This window comes from Kogia breviceps, chromosome 14, assembly GCF_026419965.1.
Source record: "Kogia breviceps isolate mKogBre1 chromosome 14, mKogBre1 haplotype 1, whole genome shotgun sequence".
Lineage (NCBI taxonomy): Eukaryota > Metazoa > Chordata > Mammalia > Artiodactyla > Physeteridae > Kogia > Kogia breviceps.
The window spans coordinates 10672080-10696046 of record NC_081323.1 but is presented as its reverse complement, the minus strand read 5'-3'; the positions used below and the strand labels follow the sequence as shown (position 1 = coordinate 10696046).

Here is a 23967-nt window from a genome sequence, read left to right as displayed (position 1 = left end):
TCAGTCTTTTGTTATCAGGGACATAGCTCGGTCATTCCACTGGGGGGGAGGGTGACAAAGACAATCTGGAGGCTGTCATTGGTGGACACAACGAATAGCCCAGAAATGGCTGGGGGGAGAGGAAGACTTCAGAAGTTAAAAATAAATTAAGAAGAAAAGAAAAAAAGAAAGCCCTGGAGGGATGGTCTAGAAGTACTTGGGGAAACCGGACCTTCGAGGAGCCATCCCGAGCCTCTGCCCACTTTCCCTCCCTCCCAGCGGCCACTCGACCCTATGGGACTTGACGGACTGCAGAAAGTGTCTCTACCGACAAAACTAAGCCAGTAGAGCCCTTAGATTCTTCCCCAGTGACTGCTGCAGAGGCGGGAAAACTTGAATTTTGTAATCAGAGCTGCAGCCAGACCCCTAAACAACGCAAATGGGTGGTGGAGGGGCGTAGTTGCACGCTGCAGCATCCCAAAGTGGTAGGGAGATAAGGGGTGGCAGAAACATCGCAGCCCCACCCTGCCTCCGCACCAGCCGGGCCTCGCCTCCCATTCCCCGGCGGCGCGCGAGCCGGGTCCGGGGCAACCAGGCGCGCGCCTGTGCGCGCACAAGAGGCCCAGCCGCAACTAGCTCATCTCCAGGTGCGCTCGCGCTTCCGGCCTGCCTTCCCGGGGCGGAAACTCCAGGGCCCGCGCATGCGCTTTCCAGCTCTCGTGCTAGGTCGGGAGAGGAGGTCCACGGCTTCAGGTGATCCCGCCCCTCCCTCGCAGCGCGGGACCAATCGTACGGCGGCGGGCGGGACTTTCGCGGAGGCGGCCCGCCCACGCGTTGCGCGAGGCGTGTATCGATTGGTTGGCGCTGGGGGCGCAGGTGCGCGCTTCCCATTGGGTGTGGGCGGAGCGCGAGCCGCCGAGGCGTCTACGGAGGCTGCAGGTGAGCGCGCGCACGTGCCGCGGCTCCCGCCCGGCTGGGGTGCGCGCGCGCGGGCTCGCGGGGGAAGCGGCTGAGAGCTAGGCTGCGGCGCCTGTCCCCTGTGCTCCGCCCCCTCCTCCTCCTCCTTCGCGGTCGCGGCCGTCGCCAAGGCCCGGAGGGAGGGAGCCGCGTTCCCGCCCGCCGCGCCGCCACTCTCAGCCTCGGTCACACCGCGTGAGGAGCCAGCCGAGCGGAGCTCTGCGCGGAGACCTGAGTCGCGGTCGCCCCTCTGCAGGTGCCTGTGAGGAGGCGCCTGGGCCGCAGCCGAGTCCCGAGCCCGCCGGCCGCGCACTCGCTCCCCGCGCTCCGAGGGACGGCCCGGCTGGAGGAGGCCGTTGCGGGCCAGGCCTCAGGATGAACCGCAGCCACCGGCACGGAGCGGGCAGCGGCTGCCTGGGCACCATGGAGGTGAAGAGCAAGGTGCGCGGGGCCCGGGCTGGGTTGAGCGGCCGACTAGATGGGGACCGGCGGCCAGGGCCTTGAGGGGGGTGCTCCCGGGGCCTGGGGGAGGCCAGGGGCTGGCCGGGGACGGCCTGAGGAGCTGCCCGCTGTCTGGGACCGTGGTGGGTGCGGTGGTGGGTTTGGAGGCAGGAGGTGGTGGATAATACGCTTGCTGTGAAGAGGACGAGCGTGGGGGGTTGTGTCTGCTCCTACCCCAGGTAGGGAGGACACCAGCTGAGCGCTTAATCTACCTCCTTAAAAATCACTCCTGTTCAAGGATGGGAGTAAGGGCCGAGGTATAGCCGAGGATGGGAGGCGTTTGAGCGCAGCGTGGTACGAAAGGTTTGGAGGAATTCTACCTCCTGGCCTCTGAGTGGAGAGTGTTTGGAACACCGTGGTCACAAAATGTTATCCCTTTCTGTGGCTCAAAGGGTGCATCAGGTGGTGAAGGAGAGCCCAGGGAACTCAAGAGCCCTTGTAAAGTTAGCTTTGCTTCCTGCTTAGAGATTTTTCTAGCACTAACTTTGGTATGCATTTAATCTATAGAATTAACACTATCGCCTTTCGTTTGAGTAGCACTTCACAGTTTGAGCCTGGGTGCGCTCTTCATTCCATCCTGCTACCTTTTTCACATCAAGTGTTTTCACTCTTGACCAACGGTATGCCAATCTGCTGATAATTACGTCGGTATCCACAGAATTCCCAAATTGCAGGGCTCCCTGAGCAGGACGGTGTTATAGGGATTAGTGAGGGAATGCTTTCCAACGGAGGTTTTGAGATGGAATTTGAAGATGATGGGCGGCCACGGGAATATTTTCAGCAAGCATTTCATGAATTGAAGAGCCACAGGGGACTTATATAAACCTAGTCTGATTCTCTGAGAAGACGGGGGCTCAGAAAGCTTATGACTTCGACAAGGTGTGCTTTTTATGACAAAACCTTAAAACCTTTTACAAAATAAGTTTTAGGCTTTATAGAATAGAAAAGAGAAGACACGGGCTGGGCCCTGAGAACTTTGAAAATAAGAGTGGGGAAGATCAAAACACATGAAAGAATAGGAGAAAAGTAAAAGCATATCAACTTTAAAAATAATGAAACATCATTGAATGTAAGACTACGGGGTGGGGTGGGGGGGAGGAGAATGCAAAATCCAGGAGTGATTTTCAGTGAAGTAGAGTAGGAAGGCTCCCTGGAGCCTGTGGTAGAATGGTTTTTATTCTTTGGAGTCGATAAGCAAAGTTCTGTAAGTTGCTGGAACTGAGATGATCACATCAAGAGTATCTGCATTCATTTTCCACATTATTTTAAAATGTTGTTTTCGACTTAACTCGTGTATAGGCACTAGTTAAGAAACCCTTCTGCTTAATAAGAATAGAAATGTAGTTAGAGCAGTTTCACGAATATGCTGTCTCCTGTGTCCTCCGTGGAACTGCCATAGCAAATTGAAGTGACACGCTTGAACTAAGGATTAAGATAACTCAAAATATATAGGACTTTTCCTCTAGCAGTATAGTGGTGGTAGTTCCGTGCCCAGTGGTTGAACCTTCTTATGGCATTTCTGTTATAAATCTAGTTTGGGTTTGTGGGAGTTGAGGTTAAGAAAAGAAAGACATTTATGACGTTGCATAATCTTAAAATGCAGTTTGTGGTCCTAATCTTGGTAGCAAGTATTTAATCTTTTTATCATAGGAAAAAATGAGTAGGGATTCTAGGTGTTCTGATAAATACAGTCAAATGGTAATTTATCTCTCAGACTAGGAAACCTCGAGCACTTGGGGACTGGAATTTCAGGCTTTCTGCCCTTCTAGTCTGTCAACTGGTTTGTGAATCTTTCCCATACTACCCATTATGTATTTGACCTGCCGTACCGGACTTCTGGTGAACCGTGTCTCTTAAATAGAATCAAGGCATTCTGAGAACCTGCATCTCATAAAGTGTGGTCCCACTAGTGTTGTAGCTGCTGATAAATAGGCACAGTAGAGGTGCTGTTTCTAGTGTGTCAGTGACACCTTATGTTTTAAATATATTTTTTTAATGGATTAAGTAAAACACTTGGCATCTTTACCATTTAAAAAATATTTGGACAGATGTGTGAAGCAATACTTCCTTTTTCACTGCTTTGGTGATATCACAGCTTTTTACAAAGCTGGTTGCTAAGTGGTTGTAACCACGACTTGGCGATGCACAGATCCACATTTCAGGATTTCTTTTTCTTCTGCATAGAAAACAGTGTCAGCGTCATATCTTTGCTCATGGAAGGGGAAAATGGTACAAATAAAGTAATGGATAATGCAAATATAACTATAGTTAAGTTGTGATACCAGTTACCATGTGACTTTTCTTTGGTAACTGATTTATCTTCCTGTTTATCCAGAGTTGGAAAAGCTCTTAATAATCAAGGTGATGTCCTTTAATAACCTTAGGTTATTAAACACTTGGAATAGTCTTTGAGCTGTACATTTCCTAGTTATTATTCATGGGCAAACAATATTAAAATTAAGTTTTCACTTCTAGAGTGTACCAAAAGATGCTGGAGACAGGTGTCCATACACATTCTAGGTGATCAAGGCAAACTAGACCAGGCTAAAAGAAGTTATAATAGTTGTTGATTGGGTCTTAATGTTATCTCTATTTTAGTATTTTTCTTCATGTAGTAAAAAGTTCTCTTAATCCTATTGTTGTGCTGCAAGAAGCATAACAATTTCTCTTTTTCTTTTTTCCTGCAAACATTGCAAAAGGGCACATCTACTTGTGAAGCCATACAATTTTCCATTGTTTTTATCATAACATTTAAGCAAGAGAAAAAAATGTTGAGCAAAGAATTTTTATCCACAAGCTTTAGCAAAAACATTGCAGCCCTAAAATATTCAATTATTAGATGTTACTCCCATTCACCAGGGGAAATAATAAAGCCCTGAGGTGAATCAGAAAGCACTAGGATGTTGTGATACCAGAATAAAGAAAATGGAGAAGAAACTATGACTTTTTATAACATCATAAGACTAACTCTGATATGAAGGGTGTTCCCCATTTATTATTTACTTTGAAACATGAAGGTGTGACTACACTTTTTGAGCGCTTTAGGTATGAGTCACCTTATTTTCTTGACAGATGTTAGTGCTTATGTTTCAGGAATGTGTTTTGGAAACTTTTAATTTGTTAGAGGTAAGAAGTGGTTTTAGTAATTTTTTATTTTAATTTAAAACTAGTGAGTAGTGTGGGTGTAAGCAAGGCAGAGGAGATAGTAAAAGCAGTGAGTTCAGAGAGACCATGGGATCCTTAGGGAAGTGAATTGACTCATTTGTAACCTGCTCAAATTATTCTGATAGAGACTTTCTCTGCAAGATGTTTAAGGCTGTCTTAGGGATACATTAGTGTTTCTTGCCAATAATAGATATTTAGAGGAAAAATTAGTTCAGTGGTCAAACACATTTGGCAAACATTTGTTTAAAACTTTTTTTTTTTTTTTTTTTAAATCAACCACAGGACTTAACTGAGCGTTTAATATCTGGTCTCCACAGTGATTCCTAAGAATGTAATTATAGTTATGTAGCATTTCCCAAACTTGTGTGACTGGGGCACTTTTTGAGGAAGGCTGATGAATCTTTCTTACGTTTCCACATTTGAGGAAATGCCATGCTAGTCCCATAGTTAAGTCATAGATCCTGTCTATTATGGACTAGATGAAGCCAGTCCTTCGTGTTGAATAAGAACCACTTAAATAATTTGGCATTTGGAAGTCAGAGGTGTGAATCTAGAGTAGGGAAGCAGACCTGAGAACCAGAATTGTGGAGATAAATATTGGGCACGATGGAAGTGTCGTCCTCCCTGTTTGTGTGATCCCTTAATGCCTCTCATATAGTTACTCTCTTTCCCCACTAATTGCTGAGCTCTGGTGCAGGCCATTCTCTAGGGCCTAGCACTGTGCCAAGCACGTAAAACTTTTGCTTTAATTGGAGAGTTGTAGGACATCTATTTAATGTATTGTGTGTGTGTGTATGTGTTTTAAGATTAACATAGGGAAGACACTTCTTATCTCTAGACCTGTTTCTTCTATGACATACCTCCATTTGTATCGTACCTTAGTGCCAAGAAGCTCAAAGTCCTTTTTGTATATGTTGCTGTTAATTCTTGCCACTTCCTGTGAAATTGTAATTCCTTTTATGGGGGAGGAAACTTAGATGCTTTTTGCTACCAGTCAAAGTAAAGACTTAGGAACATCTTTGTTACCCCCATGGCCTGAGTGAGGAGCAGATAACTGCCGTCAGGATCTGGGCTCCAGACAGGGTTTGTTTGAGCTGAGTCACTCTGCAGGACAGTCCCCAGTGAGGCCTGGGTACCCCAGGGATTAAGTTGAGCCTGCATCTCTTGAAGGGAATGCCCCTCTGAGATGCAGCAGTGAGCAGACACATTCCTGTGCCTTCCTTATGTTGTTTTATCTCCTGATAATGAGGTTTCTGACAATAGACTGTGTTATTGGAACTGTCTTCTTCATTAAGGGAAATACTGTGCCTGTGAATTTTTCTGTCATGCATTTTAAGATTGGATCCTGTTACCTTTTTAAAAATTAATATGTTTATTTATAGTTTGGAGCTGAATTTCGTCGGTTTTCACTGGAAAGATCAAAACCTGGAAAGTTTGAGGAGTTTTATGGATTACTGCAACATGTTCATAAGATACCCAATGTTGACGTTTTAGTAGGCTATGCAGACATCCATGGAGATTTACTACCTATAAATAACGATGATAATTATCACAAAGCTGTTTCAACGGCCAACCCACTGCTTAGGATTTTTATACAAAAAAAGGGTAAGTAACAATGTTTAGAAAAATTGTTTTAGAATTAGAAGTAGTTTATTTTCCTCATTGATAGGATACACAGAATTCACTACAAATTTAATGAATAGACATTTTGTGTGAATCTTCTTACCATATTAACTAACAAGTGAGTTAAGACAGCTGTGATATTATTGGTTTAATTGACATCTTTACACTTCACTAAGTATACTTCGGAAAGATTGCAGGTTTTTTTAAAAATTTATTTTTATTTCACTTTTGGCTGCGTTGGGTTTTCGTTGCTGCACACAGGCCCTCTCTAGTTGCGGCCAGCGGGGGCTAGTCTTCTTTGCGGTGCATGGGCTTCTCATTGAGGTGGCTTCTCTTGTTGCGGAGCACGGGCTCTAGGGGCGCGGGCTCAGTAGTTGTGGCACACAACAACACATGGAGCTTAGCTGCTCCATGGCGTGTGGGATCTTCCCAGACCAGGGATCGAACCCGTGTCCCCTGCGTTGGCAGGCGGATTCTTAAACGCTGCACCAGCAGGGAAATCTGAAAGATTGTGGTTTTAATTACTTTATAACCTCTTAGATGTTTTAAAAATGGAAATTAGGAATTTATTGAATTTTCACTTTGTTGAATGGAATTTTGTCCATTCAGAAAGATGTGGTAGAAGGAGTATGACTTTGGAGTCAGGGAAACATTCTACTTTTTTGGTAGCAACTAACTTTGAAATACTGTATGCACCACTTAATAGGTACCTGAAGGAAAGCTGTTTATTCTTCCTGGGTCGCAGTGTTTTTATCTATAGAATGAACATACTATCTCATAGGATTACTAGGAAGTTTAAATGAGCTCAGTGCAGTGCTCTGGCATGTAGTATGCCTCCGGTGAATGTTTTCTTTCCTTTTAAGGCATTTTTCACAGAAATAAAACTAGTGAATTATCTGGAAAATCAGAGAGCAAGTCTTTATTTTGGAGGAATATAAACATTGATATTGGTCTTGCAAAAGAACATTTTAAAATAACCACTCTATACGGCAAGAATTGAAATGCATTTTGAGCCCTAAAACTTTTAACTTTGTGGCCTCCTCACAAAGTGTGTGTGTGTTTATCTGTGTCTGCCTGTAGATGGCCATGGTGTGTGCCATTTGTTCCTTTGTCTTTGATAAATGAAGAGGTTTGGAAAGGCAGCATGAGAGCCACAAGCCCAGTATTGGTCTTAATAAACGCCTTACTGTGTTTGTAAACCAACCCAGAAAGCAGTTTGAGAGAGTAGGTAGAAATTACCCTTGAAGGTGAAACTTCATTTCCAATCAATTGATAAGCATTGGACCACCCTAGGGCTTTGAAATTCCACTGATTGTGTATCTTTGCTTCTGGGTTTGGAGGAACTAAAGTCTGCCAACAAAATAAACCTCCAAGGGTAGGGTAACTTACATCTGTATCACTTGACTATTTACAAAATACTTTACAGACACACAAATTCATTTTCCCAAAGCCGCCTAAGATGGATTTCCTAGGTATGTGACAGGGGTGTGGTACCATTAGAGTGTTACTTCAGGAAGACTCATTTGGCTGTTCAGGATGAATTGGAGTATGCAGCAGTCTTACAGGAGAGAGCAAGGAGCAGGGGGGTGAGAGACGCCTGAGAAGCTGCCCCAGCAGGAGACCAGGTGAGGAAGATAAAGGGGAGGATGTGAGAGTCACTGCGATCCCCCCTGGATGGCAGAGGGCTGAAGAGGTGTCCAGAGGAAAAGAGCTTTCTGGATTTGAGCCTGATGGTGCCATACAACAGTTACAGTCTGGAAGAGAGACTGACTTGGAAAGAAAATTGGTTTGGTTATAGGACAAAAAAGCTTATCTGGCTGGCGAGTTTCAACCTTGTCCCGCAGGAAATCAGAAATGATGGGCTGGAGCTTAGGGTGGAAATCTAGAGGCTGATCAAAGACCTGAAAGTCTGCAGAAAAGTGATAGTTGAAATTTTGGGGAGTGGACATAAGGGCTAGCTGAGATGAAGAGCAGGGATGGTTCTTAGAAAGCTATGTATAGAATGTTGGAGAAGGAAGAGGAGAAGACAAAACATTGGAGTGGCACTTGTCATTTTAAGCAGAATAATTTAAATTGTTGTTGACTAGAAGGCCTGTCTCATTAGCAGTTGTAATTTTCATTACAAATTTGCTGTTTGGAACATATATTTAAATATAGAATGACTATTTTTAAACTACTGCCATCTGACAAAACTTGTTGGATTATCCCCTTCGTTAGAAAGATTATAGGTGTTGGATTATACTACCACGTGTTTTTGTTACTGGAATTGTAACACTTAAGTGATCATAGGATTAATCCTAACATCTTTTAAGGGTGGTTATCTTCTGCTATTTCCTTTTCAAATATGTTTAGATGTAAACAAAAGTTTTCTATGCTATAGAGGTAAATAACCAATATAATTCATAGCCCTTAGAATTTGACCTAGAAATAGGCAGTGTGTTCAACAGAAAATTTTTGTTTTTAAAAATGTAACTTTGGGACATCCCTGGTGGTCCGGCGGTTAAGACTCCATGCTTCCACTGCAGGGGGGCGTGGGATCAATCCCTGGTCGGGGAACTAAGATCCTTCGTGCCACCCGGGGCGGCCAAAAAAAGAAAAAAAGTAACTGTAATACAAATATGACTTAAGCAAAACATGAAAAGTCAGCCAGTTGATTCATTCCTGCTGAAAGCCCTCCAATGGTTTCCGTCGCATCCAGAATAAAATCCGTCCTGATTCGTGCTCCACAGCGTCTCCTTCCTCCATTCTCCCACTCCCACCTCACAGCAACCACATTGGCTCTCTTTCTGTCCCTAGGACTCAGCGGGCTTGTTGCCGTCTCTGTGCTTCTGCACTTGCTGTTCCTTCTGTAAGGAACGCTGTTCCTGCAGCTGGTCGCATGGCTGCCTCCTCATCCCTCAGTTCTCAGCTCAGATGACTTTCTCAGAGGGGCCTCTTCTGACCACCCTAGCTAGGGCTCCCCAACCTCCACCTTTACCAGATTACCCTCTGGTTATTTAGGTAGAGTTAACGTTTGTTGTCTGTCTTACAGAGCTACACAGTGCCCTGTAGTTCGTGGTTATGCTTTTTTTCTTTTAAACAAAGCTCAACAGATGCTTAAGTAGAAAGCTGATTTTACTTAAACTTTAATGAACATTAAGTTCAGGAAACTAATGTAAAACATGGCATTAAGTACAGTTACATTTTCTTGCTTAATTGCAACACATTTTCTGTTTTACTGGCCTGTTGCTTCCAGTTTAGGAACCAGTAGGGCAGCAGTTGCACTTGATGTGGCATCAAGTGATTTTTTTAAAAGACAGATATGAAAACGATTTAAAATTTTAAAACCATGTGACCTTTTAAAATCTGATACCCTCTACCAAATAAAGCTTCTTTGAAGTGAAAGCTCACGATTGAAAGCATAAACCACTTCATAGCTTGAACTCGGGGGTAGCGTCGTTGCATATCTTGAAAAGTTTTATGTTTTACAATAATTTATTGTTAGAGGAGAAAACCCAGACTCTATTTCCAGGGCTGTTATTGTGGAAGCAAAAACAAAACAAAAAACCTGATATTTTAAAAGTTACTTTCGCAGAGGATCCTAGGGCTTTTGCCAGCCCCCTCCCCCTGTCAGAGTTTAGAATTTCCTCATTTATTTGAGGGAAAAAGAGAGTTTTTCTTCTCTTGTTGTTCAGGTGGTTATTGTATGGTAAACAATCTCAGAAAATATTTAAAGGTTGCACCTTTAGAAAAAGTACTCGGGTCATTCCTGTAGGTTTGGAATGCAGCCAGGGAAATGTGTATTTTTTAAAAGCCGGTTGTGATGATCAGCCAAGTCTGAGGCCCGTTGACCTGCACGGACTTCTCGCCAGATCTGTTCAGAATACCTACACCACAACTTCTTGCTGTGTCACAGTCTGTTTCTGTGTGCCATCAGACAAACACACTTGCATCATGGGTTTATTCAAAGGAGTATGTTGGAAACACCAGAAGGGCCTTGCTTTAAGCCTCATCTGTGTTAGGACATGGCCTTGTGGCCCAGACACCTGGAACTGGGCAGCCACTTAAACTGTCTCTTAGAACTTTACTGTGCATTGGATGTTATTTGGGAGTTGTATTTTAAGGTTATATTTTAGTGAGTCGGGGTTTAATTTAGAAATGGTCTAACGAGTATACATTTTAATAGTAAATTGTAAAAAATAGTTTAACAGAAGGTATGGCCCCAGAAATAAAAAAATTAAATAAAATAAAAAGAAGAAATTGTGGAGTAACAGCTCAGAATGTGACGCCAGTTGCTTATGACAGAAACCTGGGTGTCGCCTTTGACACATACCTTTTTATCAGTCACCAAGCCTATTAAAAATGTGTTCTGGGGCTTCCCTGGTGGCGCAGTGGTTGGGAGTCCGCCTGCTGATGGAGGGGACACGGGTTCGTGCCCCGGCCCAGGAGGATCCCACATGCCACGGAGCCGCTGGGCCTGCAAGTCCGGAGCCCGTGCTCCGCAACGGGAGAGGCCACAACAGTGAGAGGCCCGCGTACTGTGCAAAAAAACAAAATGTGTTCTAATTATTTTTCAAACTTATTTCCGCATTCCACTGCCTCTGCTCCAGGCCAGGTACCATCCTAAATTACCTGCAGTAACCTCCTCTGTCTTCCCCCGCAGGTCCCTTCTCCAGCTTGCAGCCAGAGTGAGCTTTGTAGAAAAACCAAAATCCTTGGTTTTCTTCCTTTTGCCCTCAGGCTGAATCCCGTAATCCTCCCTACTTCCCGGAGGCCCTGTCTGTGTGCAGGGCGCTGGCTGCATTGACTTGGCTCTAGCTCCTCCTCTTCTCTCCCCTCCCACCCTGCCTTCTGACTGTCTCCTCCAAGGACCCCATCTTGCCCGGCTTTGTATTTGTTGTATCTGCACCTGGAAGTTCTTCCCTCCCTTCTACCTGATTAGCTACTGGTTTGTTTTCCAATCTCAGTATAAACCACACTCCCTAGAGAAGCCTTGCCCTTACCCTGAAGACCCGGCTGAGTTCCCACTGACAAACTTCACAGCTCTTGGCCCCTTTGTAATAATGTAATGGTTTCAAGTTCTTTGTTAATTGCCATCTATTTTAGTCTGTAAACACCATGAAAGCAAGCACCTTAGCTGTTTTGTGCACTGGATCTGCAGCGCATAGCACCGATGTCTAGCCACATAGTAAGCAGGTGCTTCTTAAGTATCTGGCAATTGATTTTTCTTATATTAGGAAGTGAAGGGATCTGCAGACTTTGAATATTGCTTTAAGTGATATTTAATCCTTTTAAAGTTGCCACATCTATTTCATTTAACCATTTTGGATTAGAACAAGGGTTGGCAAACTCAGGCTTCCTGGCTGTTTTTATAAATAAAGTTTTCATGGAACACAGCCATGATCACTCCTTTCTGTATTGCCTGTGGCTGCTTTTGCAACAGAGACCGTATGACCTGCAATACCTAAAATATTTACTGTACAACTCTACAGAAAATGGTTGTCCACCCCTTGATTAGAACAGTTTCAAAAATTATTTCATTCTTCCCTGTCTTCCTACTGAACTTGAAATGGGTCATAATCTTGAACTTTATTGATGACTCTCTCATGAGCTGTTACTGTTTTGTTACTGTACACAGATGCTGCTGGGATTTATATAACGCTTTTGTTTTGTTTGTTTTCAGTTTTGCTTTTTCTTCACTTTAGGCTTTCATTTTTTGTATCTGTGCCTGCCACTCACTAGTGGACCCTTACCCCTGACTGTGACTTAAGACTGTGAGCTGAGGAATGAGATAACCAGGGTATTTCGGAATTAATGTTTAAAAAGTAAGAGGCTCAGAGGGAGGCCCTTCAGGGCTCCCTTCCTCTGTGAGTAAAGCACAGGGGCTTTTTGTGTGTAAGGAAGTGAGACATCCAGTTTGGCTGTTTGGCGTCATTCCAGGGGTAGATCCTTGTCTGTTTCGGTGAGCTGAGATTGTCAGGCTCCGGATAGGTGAGGTTTCGCTGAGCCTATATCGCATACTGTTGCATAAGCCTGGGTTTATACAAGTGAAAGGTTGCCATGAGCCAGGATTCCAACTTTCCGTCTCTTTCTGAGTTTTGTACTTTGACAGACATGCTCAGGTGGATCGTCAGCCCTGTTCCCTGTAGATGTTCACCTTTACACTTTAAACCGACACCCTGCACCCTGGCTTTCTGCCAAAATATTTCTTTTCCCAGTGGCTGGAAACTGATTAGCTAGATGGGAGAACAAAGGTGCCTTTGTACTGGGGCATATTGCTTTTGAGAATTTAGCAGAGAGCATTCAAACAGAGTCTGGATGTGATGCCAAATTATGCAGATTTGGGGGGTTTTTTGGTCAGGTTTCCCATGAATAGGTATGTAGGCAACTTAGTTTTGTTCTTTTTGTATGGTCTGGAATTTCCCATATAAAAATTGAGTGGGCTTTCTTAATTGATTGTAAAGTGAAATATACAATTTTGAATAAACACATTCAGTAGAAGATCATTGTTGATAGATTTTTGGCTACTTTTTGCCCAAAAGATTCTTTTGTCAGCCAATTTATTTCCCAAGCCAAATTATAAATAAATTTCTGTCTTTGTAAGAACACAGTGTAAGTACTTTCTCCATAAATGAAGCAAAATTATCCCCAGCGGAGAAAATGCCCCCAAATCAGGTACCACTAGGCTTTTTTTTTTTTGGTTGTGCTGGGTCTTAGTTGTGGCAGGTGGGCTCCTTAGTTGTGACATGCATGTGGGATCTAGTTCCCTGACCAGGGATCAAACCCAGGCTCCCTGCATTGGGAGCGGGGAGTCCTAACCACTGCGCCACTAGGGAAGTCCCCAGGTACCCCAGTCTTGTACATTTATCTGAAAGTAGCTTTTGAAGAGTGTTCAAGCAGCACTGAGAAAAGAATACTGAAGTTCTCCAGGCTCTGACACACAGTGGACATGTAACATTCACTGTGTGAATTGAACATGTACGGTATTGGCCTTAGTAAGAAAACCTGGGGCCAGTCTTCTGTCTGTACCTTATTTTGTACCCTTAATTTCCTGGTCTGTAAAGTAAAGGTAATACTTACCGACAGGGGGGCCGAGAGTCAGGTGACAGGAGACTACAGATGGAAGCCCTGTGCAGACACAGTCTGGTGATGTTACTGTTGTCTGTAGCAGTGATTGAGACTAGGACTTTAAACTAGTTCTTGGGATGGTAGGGGCACTTTTGTCTTTTTTATTCTTATTAAATATTTTTTTCATCCTTAGAGATTGTGACTTTTTAGTTTATCCCCATTCCAGTTATTTTCGAAATGTAATTTCACCTTTTACGCCTGCTGTTAATTCCATTTCCTCATCCTCTGATGAGACGTGTTGTTTGTAGACAGTCTACCTCCAGCTGTGGGATTTAAGAAGATCTAGTTTTAGTGTCCTCTTTTCCCTAGTTTACATCAGAGATTATAAATTGCTGGCTTGAAGAATAAATTCAACCCCCAGACGTTATTTTGCTCAAACAGGTTTTTGTTGTTATTTAATTAGGTGTCAGCATTTTTAAATGGGAAGTTTTTTTGGTGTTTTTTTTTTAACCTAAAAAAACAAGACTTTCTGACAAGTTGGACTGTCCACACAAATTCCTACAGTCTGTGAAGAAAAGCCGCCTGGAGCGAGAAAAGCCATGCCATTAAATGGGGCAGGAGCTCTCAGCTTTGCCAGAATCCTCACCCCTCCCTGTTGTCTCAGTCTTATACCTCAGCCTCTTTCAAAAGTGTGAAAATGAAAGGTTAAGAACTCCCCCAGAAAACTGAGGGAGAGTGTATTTGCAGAGGACCAAAATTCCTGTTTGATATGCATTCATTTAATTATATTATCATTTTATGTGTATTATCCATTTCATTTAATTACAGGCAGACCTCAGATATATTGTGGGTTCAATAAAGCAAATATTGCGATAAAGCAAGTCGCATGAATTCTTGCACAAATTAAGTGTGTAATAGCATTACGTCTAAAAAAATACTTAATTCAATTTTAAAATACTTTTTTGCTAAAAAAAAATGTTAACCATCACCTGAACCCTCAGCAGGTCATAATCTTTTTGCAGTAGTGATGTCAGAGATCACTGATCAAAGCGCATTGTAACAAGTATAATAATTTAAAAGTTTGAAATATTGCAAGAATTAACAAATTGTGACCCAGAGACACGAAGTGAGCAAATGCTGTTGGAAAAATGGCATTGGTAGACTTGCTCGATGCAGGGTCACCACAAACCTTCAGTTTGTAAAAAAAAAAAACACAATTATCTGCGAAGCGCAGTAAAAAGAGGTCTGCCTGTACACTGTCTGCCCAGACTCTAATACAGGTATTTGAGCTTCAGAAGTGTCCAATTTCGTGTCATTGAGTCAAATATGATAAACATGCAAACTGGAGGTGTTTAAACAAACATAGGGAAAATACAATGTAAATAACTTGTTTTAAATGGTGTTTAAGAATGTGTGTGTGAGGCTTATCAGAATTTCGTCTGCCATATTTAATGTTGTTTAAGTCATTGAGCTTTATCAAATTTAACTTCAACTTTTGGTAACTTCATGGTGAATACTCGAGGGGGCCGCCTATTGGGCTTTCCTGGTATAGCATGTCTTACTACTGCACTACATTTTCAGCTGATAGGAACAGGCTGATATTTAACAAGTTTGTTTATGTACCAAACATACTTGAGTTATCCTTTCTGTACAGATTCCACTATAGATAGATGGGCAATTTTACAGCATTTCTATAATTATTTTCTTTTATTTTTAAACAGAAGAAGCAGACTACAGTGCCTTTGGTACAGACACACTAATAAAGAAGAAGAATGTTTTAACCAATGTGTTGCGTCCTGACAACCACAGAAAAAAGCCACACATAGTCATTAGTATGCCCCAGGACTTCAGACCTGTGTCTTCTATTATAGACGTGGATATTCTCCCAGAAACACATCGTAGGGTCCGTCTTTACAAATATGGCACTGAGAAACCCCTAGGATTCTACATCCGGGACGGCTCCAGTGTCAGGGTGACACCCCATGGCTTAGAGAAGGTCCCAGGGATCTTTATATCCAGACTTGTGCCAGGAGGTCTGGCTCAAAGCACAGGACTATTAGCCGTTAATGATGAAGTTTTAGAAGTTAATGGCATAGAAGTTTCCGGGAAGAGCCTAGATCAAGTAACTGACATGATGATTGCAAACAGCCGCAACCTCATCATCACAGTGAGACCAGCAAACCAGAGGAATAACGTCATTAGGAACAGTCGGACTTCCGGCAGCTCTGGCCAGTCTACTGACAACAGCCTTCCTGGCCGTCCCCAGCAGATCGAACCGAGCTTTGAGCCAGAGGATGAAGACAGCGATGAAGAGGACATTATTATTGAAGACAATGGTGTGCCACAGCAGATCCCTAAGGCTGTTCATAACACCGGGAGCCTGGAATCATTAACACAGATAGAACTCAGTTTTGAATCTGGACAGAACGGTTTTATTCCTTCTAATGAAGTGAGCTTAGCACCCTTAGCAAGTGGCACAAATACAGAATTTGAAACACGTGCTCCAGATCAAAAACTCTTAGAAGAAGATGGAACAATCATAACACTATGAAACCATCGCGTTTGAATGTTTTCTGAGTGAGGATGCCATGGAGACTTGTAAATTTGGCTAGTTTAAAGCATATATACCTCTGAACCAGTGATCTGGGATAGGCATGAAAAAAATATATTGCAAGCTTAAAATGTTATTAAAATAGTAGTTTGATAATTAATATAAACTTCGGTGGGTCAGAGGTGAATTTAAGTCTAAAACAAAGGGGCCTTTGCTAATGAAATGATGTGCTTTTGCTATTTTGTCTATAGAGAACTGGATGTTAGAGCACATTCCCAGAACTACACATAAGGACTAGATCATTTCCGTTTTAATTCTGACATGAAGAAGTCTGAGTCTGTCTTTCGATACTTTGGGACCTTGGCTCCTATATTCCCCATGTTGTATTTTGATTTTTTAATATTGTTCCTCTGTTGCTAATTGTAGCGAGTAATTTTTTCAAATGCTTTTTTTCCCCCCTAATTTCTAAGAAATCAAATCAATTGACTGTTTTTAGGGGTTGCTCCCTAAGTTATAAAGCATTGAAGCTATGTTTCTGAATTAAACTCTAGCAGTTGTTCAGGTCCGTGTTTGCCCATCTTGTAGCTTTCATATTTACAAACTCATTCCATTTGGGCATCACTTATGTTGTGAAAGGCAGTTCCATCGACTCTGGTGACATGGGAGACTCTCTCCCGTAACCTCTTCTTGTCCTCATTCCAAATCTCATTAGAAATCATTCCTTTTGTTGTTTGTGTGTATATTTTGTTTGTCTGCCTTTTTACTCTTTTAATGTATTTGAGTAGTGTGAATTATTTTCGTTAAAAAAAAAATGCACCCAAACTAAGAGATTTTTACACACAGGACAACCTTGTGCACTTTTTATATGAAAATGTTGGGTTTTCCTTTAATGGGATTTCTAGGAACACTGCCTACACTTTATGAAAAGTATGTCGTATTCACCTTTGACAGGTAGAGTGTATCTCGATTAATTTTATGAGGCTATTTATTACTTTCCGATGCATCCACTTAGCAAGGTAAGAGTAAGGCTGCTAACTTTCGTTCCTTGCCTGGTTTCATTGTATGGAGGGGCACAGGCACTACGGTAGCTTTGTATATAGAGACTAAGAATAGTATGAACTACATGAGTTCCCTGTGACTTATGGATATTTCTCTCAGAGTTATTTATTGATTAATTTTATGCTAGGGCTAGAATGGATACCTTATAACAATTGTGTGCTATTAAAACAATGAAGAATCAAATGACTCCGTTTTGAAGGATATTTTCTCTATATGGTAAAAGTATATGAAGTAAAGTTGATTAAATGAAGCTCTCTTGACTCAGAATACTTCAATGTATTTTGTTCACATTTTACCACTAAACGTATCACTAAATTGTTAACTGCACAACATTATGTAATACAGTGTACTTTTTGTTGAATTCATTGAAGTTCTTCCAGTTATATAACCACTGTTTTTTAATGGCATTCCAGGTTTAACATTCTGTTGAGTTCTATAAGTTTGACTTTTTTTTTTTTTTTTTTTTTTTTTTTCTTTTTTTTGCGGTATGCGGGCCTCTCACCGCTGTGGCCTCTCCCGTTGCGGAGCACAGGCTCCGGACGCGCAGGCTCGGCGGCCGTGGCTCACGGGCCCAGCCGCTCCGCGGCATGTGGGATCCTCCCGGGCCGGGGCTCTAACCCGTGTCCCCTGCATCGGCAGGCGGACTCTCAACCACTGCGCCACCAGGGAAGCCCTATAAATTTGACTCTTGAATGGCAAAATGTTAATAAGTAGAAGGTTACATTTCATTTATATTATAAGCGGTGCAGGGCTTCAACATTTTAAGTAAAAATACTTTCACATACTACCTCTCTCTCTTTCTCTCTCATTTTTTTAACAAAGTTTTAACATCAGAACTTTTCTCTTAGGGGAAGAAATACTTCAGGGCTTGACTTTTTGTACAACTTTTAACTGTAAAATACAGATTTGTCTTGTATGTATTCATGAAAATGGAAATCAAAGCTGCTAGTGCTTTTTAATTATCCCACTAAGGGTATATGTCAACGGTCTTTTCAACTGGATCTCTCATTTAAATTATTGGTTAAAGAATTGATTACTAGACGTATTGTAAAACCAATAGATCTTGGTTATACAATAAAATGTCGATTCATTGGTAGTCTGAATTATTTCAAGTGTACCTTATTAACAAAAATATCAGTGGACTCAGCATAAAATTTTATAGTACTAAATGTCAAGCTAACTGTGAATTTTGTTCTGTATCTTAAGTAAATTTATGATAATGTCCTCATGAGCTATCAACAAAATATATGTACTTTTGTGAACTATGGATTTTCTAATTAAATTTTACATGCAACATGATTTTTACATGAATGCTACTTTGTTTAAACTATCAAATGTCAGTATTTTACTACAATTTTATTATAAAATGTACATTATCACTAAATGAGCTTTGATTTTAAAAATCAAATTAGCTTTAGTTGTATATTATTTTTTACAAATAAAGATAGACTTGTATAAAGGCTACTTTCTTGTCTGCAAATATATGAAAAGTCACCCAACAAATATTTACCAAGCACCCATTACAGCAAATGAGTAGGGAGAAAATTGATAAGGTTATAACAAGATCCTGGCTTCCTTAATTTTTAAAAGATCAACACCAGGAATTCCTGGCGGTCTAATGATTAGGACTCTGCACTTGCACTGCCGAGGGCCCCGGTTAGGGTTAGGGTTAGGGCATTTCAAATGTAGTTAAATTCTGATAATGTGAGAGAGGTTATGCATGATATCCATCTAGAATTATCACTTACAGTGTTTAAGATTATTTGAAATAAGACAAAAGTTGTTTGTAAAGTGACAGTTTCTCCTCTGAGTTCAAATTCACTTAGCTGTACTTTTTATTACCACCCCAGGTACAGGTATTGCCTGTATGGATTGAATTCAGTTTATACTGAACACTGTAAAAAGGCCTGAGATAAAGCAGGCCCTCTTCCTGAGCCAAGTCTAATCCCAAATTAGTCACCCGGTCATTGGCTACGTGGATCTCTGCACTAACTCCTCTGCCATCCAGCATGCAGGATAATAACCAACTCCTTCCGCCAGTTTAAAAACTGATAGAAAGTCTTCTGAGTAAAAATTCAACATCGTGTACATAGAACCCTTCACATCATCCATTGGTGCAGACTGTTGTACTCAGTACCTGATGCACTTGGTTTCGGGGTCCATGAAACAATGGTATGGAACTAAGAGATCCTTTTCATCCCCAGATACGACGCCAGTGCTCTTTGTATCCTAAATCCTTGCTGCTTCCAAGTTTCCAGTCTGGGTAAAAAATTACATTTGAGGAAAAAAATCATCGAAGTCATAGAAATGTATAAGGAAAAGCTAGCCCTGTTCTGGTCATTTGCCTTAAGGTGCTTGAATTAATGGTTAGCAGCAACTGGTTGTTTGCTCTGATTTTCTCATCTTTTAGACTGATGAAAGGTTTAATTGTGGGTGACAAAGCTTTAAGGGTTGTGTGTGTGTCAGTGACTTTGGCAGCTCAGCCGATCAGGGAGCACCTTACTTAGAAGACGTAGAAAGTCTTGACCTTGTTGTTTGTGACAGCATATCACTTGCTGCTGGTGACTGTTACCTGTAAGGTAAAGCATGCATTAGTTGCGCCTCTAGCTATATTACATGCTACTTAAGTGCTGTAATTGGGTGGGTGTCTGACTAGCTATTACAAGGTAAAAGAAAGGAAATTAATCTGTTAGATTTAACAATTGAAAAGCCCTTAGTGTGTAGTAGTCTACCAAGTTCTTCCCTGTAAACAAGATTTACATAATATATTTTTAAAAGCTAATGTGTCCAGTTACTTTACAAAATTTGATGTGTATTTTATAAATTAATATTAAATAGTTTGTATTTTATTTACAAGCTGTATTTAGGTGTTTTCCCATTTTAAAAAGCTTTCTTAGTTCTCCGTGTAATAGAAAATCTTTTTTTTTAGTTCATTATAGTTATCTAGTTCATTATAATCCCAAGGGATGGATAACAAAGTTATTTAATAGAGTATTAGTAAAGGTAACTTAAAAAATTTTTCAATTATACAAATAATACATAAATTAATTCTTATTTTTTTTAAAGGCTAAAATTCTTTTTTGTCCACAAAGCATATTTATTCATACGGTACTTGGTTATAAAAAGAAATTAAAGTGGCTGAAAATGAGTGACTATAGTTTATAATTATGCCAGGACAGCAGGCACAAACTAAGGTGTTTTAGGTAAATAGTGAGTCACTATCTTAAAGATACTGTAGTATAACGGCTTTCAAACATTGTTTAAAAACTGCACGCCACAGTAAGAAATGCATTGAATGTTGTGATCCAGTACACAGATGTGTGTATGCATGTATATGTATGGGTATAATACACACCTATCTATAATTGAAAGTTTCACAAAGTGAAACCATTATATGAAAAATGCTGATTTTCTATTCCATTTTTTAAATGTTTTATCGGGCCATCCCCAAACAATTTCAGGATGCACTATTTGAAAAACACTTGTGAAGCACTTTGTTTTCCACTTGAGAAATTTGCCATGGAAAATACTAGTATATATTTTTCCTAAGGGGGGAAGAAAGCACTGCAGTGCTTTCTTTTTTTTTTTTTTTTTTTTTCCGGTATGCGGGCCTCTCACTGTTGTGGCCTCTCCCGTTGCGGAGCACAGGCTCCGGACGCACAGGCCTAGCGGCCATGGCTCACGGGCTTAGTTGCTCCGCGGCATGTGGGATCTTCCCGGACCAGGGCACGAACCCGTGTTTCCTGCATCGGCAGGCGGATTCTCAACCACTGCGCCACCAGGGAAGCCCAGTGCTTTCTTTTTTATTTTGAAATAATTTCAAACTTAGAAAAGAACTGCATGAAAAGTACAGTTTATACCCTTCACCCCGATCATACCCACATTTGCTTTCTCTCTCCATTTTTCCTGAAACATCTGAGAATTGGTTGCAGAGATCACAGCCCCTTAAGCCCCTAAAGACAGGCATATGTTTTCCTGAGAACAAGGACATTCTCTCATACATTCCTGTATACGACCACAGTTCAGTTATCAAATTCAAAAAATTTAACACTGGTACAGTAATATTCTTTACACAAAAGCCATACTAGAATCTCACCAGTTGCCTGCATAGTGTCCTTTGCAGAAAAACCGTCTCTCCATCCAGGGTCTAATCCAGAATCATGCGTCGCATTCAGGTGTCATGTCTCTGGTCTCCTTTAATCTGGAACAGTTCCTCAGCTTTCCTTTGTCTTGCATAATATTGACATTTTTAAAAAGTAAAGACAAGTTGTTTTGTAGACTGTCCCTCAACGTGGGTTTGTCTGTTTCCTCATAATTTAACTCAAGTTACACATTTTTGGCAAGAATACTACAGATATGATGTTATATCCTCATTGTACCGTGTCAGAAGGTACATCATGTCATTTTATTTCAATATTGTTCATGTTAAAACGCTTTTCAGTGGGGGGGGGAGGGGTTCTCGTATTCTTATGTGTTGTCCATTATTCTAATTATTCTCAAGCTGATAAACATGGACGGGGATTTAGGAAGTGTATCTGTTTTCAGACCCATCCGTTCTATGTCTTAATTGTTTTCTGATTGGAGAAACAATAGAAGATGGTGAAATGGCATGAATATTCTTGAGTGTCATTTGCTTAAGTACTTTTTGTGGACCCAGTGATGATTTTTTCTGGCACTGACCTGAGTGGAAGAAAACCATCCCAATGAAACTTAAATCCTGCGGTCATGCTCTCTAGAGCGCTAACTGAAGGCTTCTGCCTTTGGATTCTTTGGGTTATGAATGTATCCAACTCGAATTGCTTCACTAAAAAGAGATTTATTGGCTCACGTAGTTGAACAGTCAGGGCTAGAACTTCAGGACAGATATTATCTAAGTGCGGCTGGTAGAACTTAATACAATGAGGGGAGTGGCCTATGTGTTCATTTGCTCAGTCCAAACGGGAGTCACTAGGCCACACATGGATACTTCATGTCTGAGATGTGACTTGTGCAGCTGAGAAGCTGAATTCTTAACTCTGTAGTTTTAATTAATGAATTTAAATTTAAATAGCCACAGGAGCGAGTGGCTGCTGTATTTTACAACACAGGCTAGAATCTGTTTCTTGCTTTGCTTTCCTGTTTGCTTTTTTCTCAGACAAATTACCCCTTTTGTGGTGACAAAAATGGCCTGCAGCAACTCCAGTGTACCTTCTGTCATTAACTACCCACCCGGAAGCGAGCCTCCGCTCCCCACCAATCACAGCCAAAGCCTCAGAGCCCACTCTGTTTGGCTCTGTCTGGGTCCTGAGCCCACATCTGGGCTGGGTTGGTGAGGGGTGTTCCTCAAAGAAGAATCAGGGAATCGGGGTGCTGTCACCTCACAAAAGAAGGTCCCTGTGAAAGGGAAGTGAACACAGTGGCATTGGTTGCAGCTTTTTTAAAGAGTGTTTGGGTGTACATTTCTCGTAAAGGAGAGAGTTAAACGCATAAGGTACTATGCAAAAGGTAAATGGGGACAGAGAGCAGTCCTCTGTCAAAGGAAAATGGTAAAAGTGGAAATGAAATTTGGAGTCTAGTGGCCTGTTCTGAATTTGACAGAAAAGTTCAAATCTCAAAATAATGGCAACGTTTGCTTTTGTGTTTTCAGATATTATTGTTTTATTTTGATTGTATTTACCATAACTAAATCTGATACAAATGTAATATATAAAGAGTACATAGAAACTTTAATCTGAAATGGCAGAAAGTTCAAAATTCATTACTTGTGAAATACAGAAACGAGAGAATCGTGGTCTTAGGTGGGTAAGTGTGATGGGTAAATGTGATGCCCAAGGGGTTGGAATGGGGTAGGGTGGGTGGGACTGGTAAGCCAGTCTCCCCTTACACACACACCCCACTGTGTTGTTGCCACTTGGGTATGTATGGGCCCAGCGTTGCCAGCTCTTCGAATTTTTAAGAAGATACCAGAAATCCAGAATTTCCCATGAAACATCCTGATTTTTAAAACAACTCGTGAGACAGACCAGACAGCCCCAGCTGGCCTGCAGGCTGTCAGTTTGCCAGCGCTGTCTCAGAAGCTCAGAACCATGGACCATCAAAGGCTCTCATTCCTTTACTGCGAAACCATCTCCTCATAGGTCACCGTGAGGATCGAGGACAGTGCGAGAGCATTAATAAGTGCTCTGAATTTCAGCTGTTCTGTCCACCTCTCAGGGAGGTGGCTAAGGTCCAGAGGGATTCAGCGACCAGCCCAAGGCAGTCCTCCAACTGTGCGACTCCACAGCGTGGTCCCCAGACAGCAGCTTTGGCATCACTTGTATGGAAGCTAGAGATGCAGATGATCAGGCCCCACCTCGGTTCTGCTGAATAGACTCTCTGCTGGTGGAGCCCAGAGATCTGCATTTTAACAAGCTCTCCCCAGGTGCTTCCTGTGCACATTACAGTCTGAGAAGTCCTCAGGTCCATCTGTACCTCTCCTTCACTCTTAGCAGAACTGCTTTCATGAGCATGGTTTATAAGGTCTTCTAAAATTCATAAAGATGTACGGAAAGCCTTCATCTACTCATCTGGCATACACTGTACTGTTAACTTGGCAAAAGTAAGCTTCGGTCTCCAGCCCCCTGTGCAAGGGACTCCACTTCCTTAAATTCGTATCATCTGACTTTCCAGAATTGCAAGGTTGATCGAATACAGTAATTCCCCACACAAATCATTAGAGGTGTGCAGAAAATAAGCCTCTGAAAACTCCAGGTTGGATTTTTGTTCTGGGCTATCCACCAAAAGAGAAGACAAAAAAAGGCTAGAATTTGACTAATAGTACAACTCACAGATTGTATCAGTACAGCATTCCTTTTCCATCCCATCTCCTAGCGATGCCTGAAACGACACGGAAATAGCTTTCATGGCATTGTTCCACTGAGACCTGGAACAGGTTCCACTCAGATGAAACAGGGCACTGTTCTTATGGAACATAAGAGTTCTGTTCCCAGGCTTTCTGTCCTGCCAGCGCGTGCTAGCTTTAAATCTACAGCCAGTCGCAAATTAGGTTTTCCCCAACATTCCCAGAGGCCTTCAGCTGCTCTCTCAGGTATGTACCCGGGGTGACT

The 23967-nt window shown here is 41.9% G+C and overlaps 1 protein-coding gene across 1 annotated transcript; it reads left to right on the top strand.

Moving 5' to 3' along the window:
* The first annotated feature begins 818 nt into the window (after nt 1-818).
* Nucleotides 819-18345, top strand: PARD6B (par-6 family cell polarity regulator beta). The gene is made up of 3 exons (XM_059037915.2): nt 819-1377; nt 5985-6207; nt 14994-18345. Exons 1-3 carry the CDS (start codon nt 1312-1314, stop codon nt 15821-15823), a joined length of 1119 nt encoding a protein of 372 aa, XP_058893898.1. The 5' UTR covers nt 819-1311; the 3' UTR covers nt 15824-18345.
* The last annotated feature ends 5622 nt before the right edge of the window (nt 18346-23967 follow it).

Excerpts from the sequence above, each read along its gene's own strand:
- PARD6B (XM_059037915.2), top strand. The coding sequence starts at position 1,312 with ATGAACCGCAGCCACCGGCACGGAGCGGGCAGCGGCTGCCTGGGCACC. Across the intron at positions 1,378-5,984 it reads CCATGGAGGTGAAGAGCAAG|TTTGGAGCTGAATTTCGTCG; the intron begins GTGCGCGGGGCC and ends GTTTATTTATAG. Across the intron at positions 6,208-14,993 it reads GATTTTTATACAAAAAAAGG|AAGAAGCAGACTACAGTGCC; the intron begins GTAAGTAACAAT and ends ATTTTTAAACAG.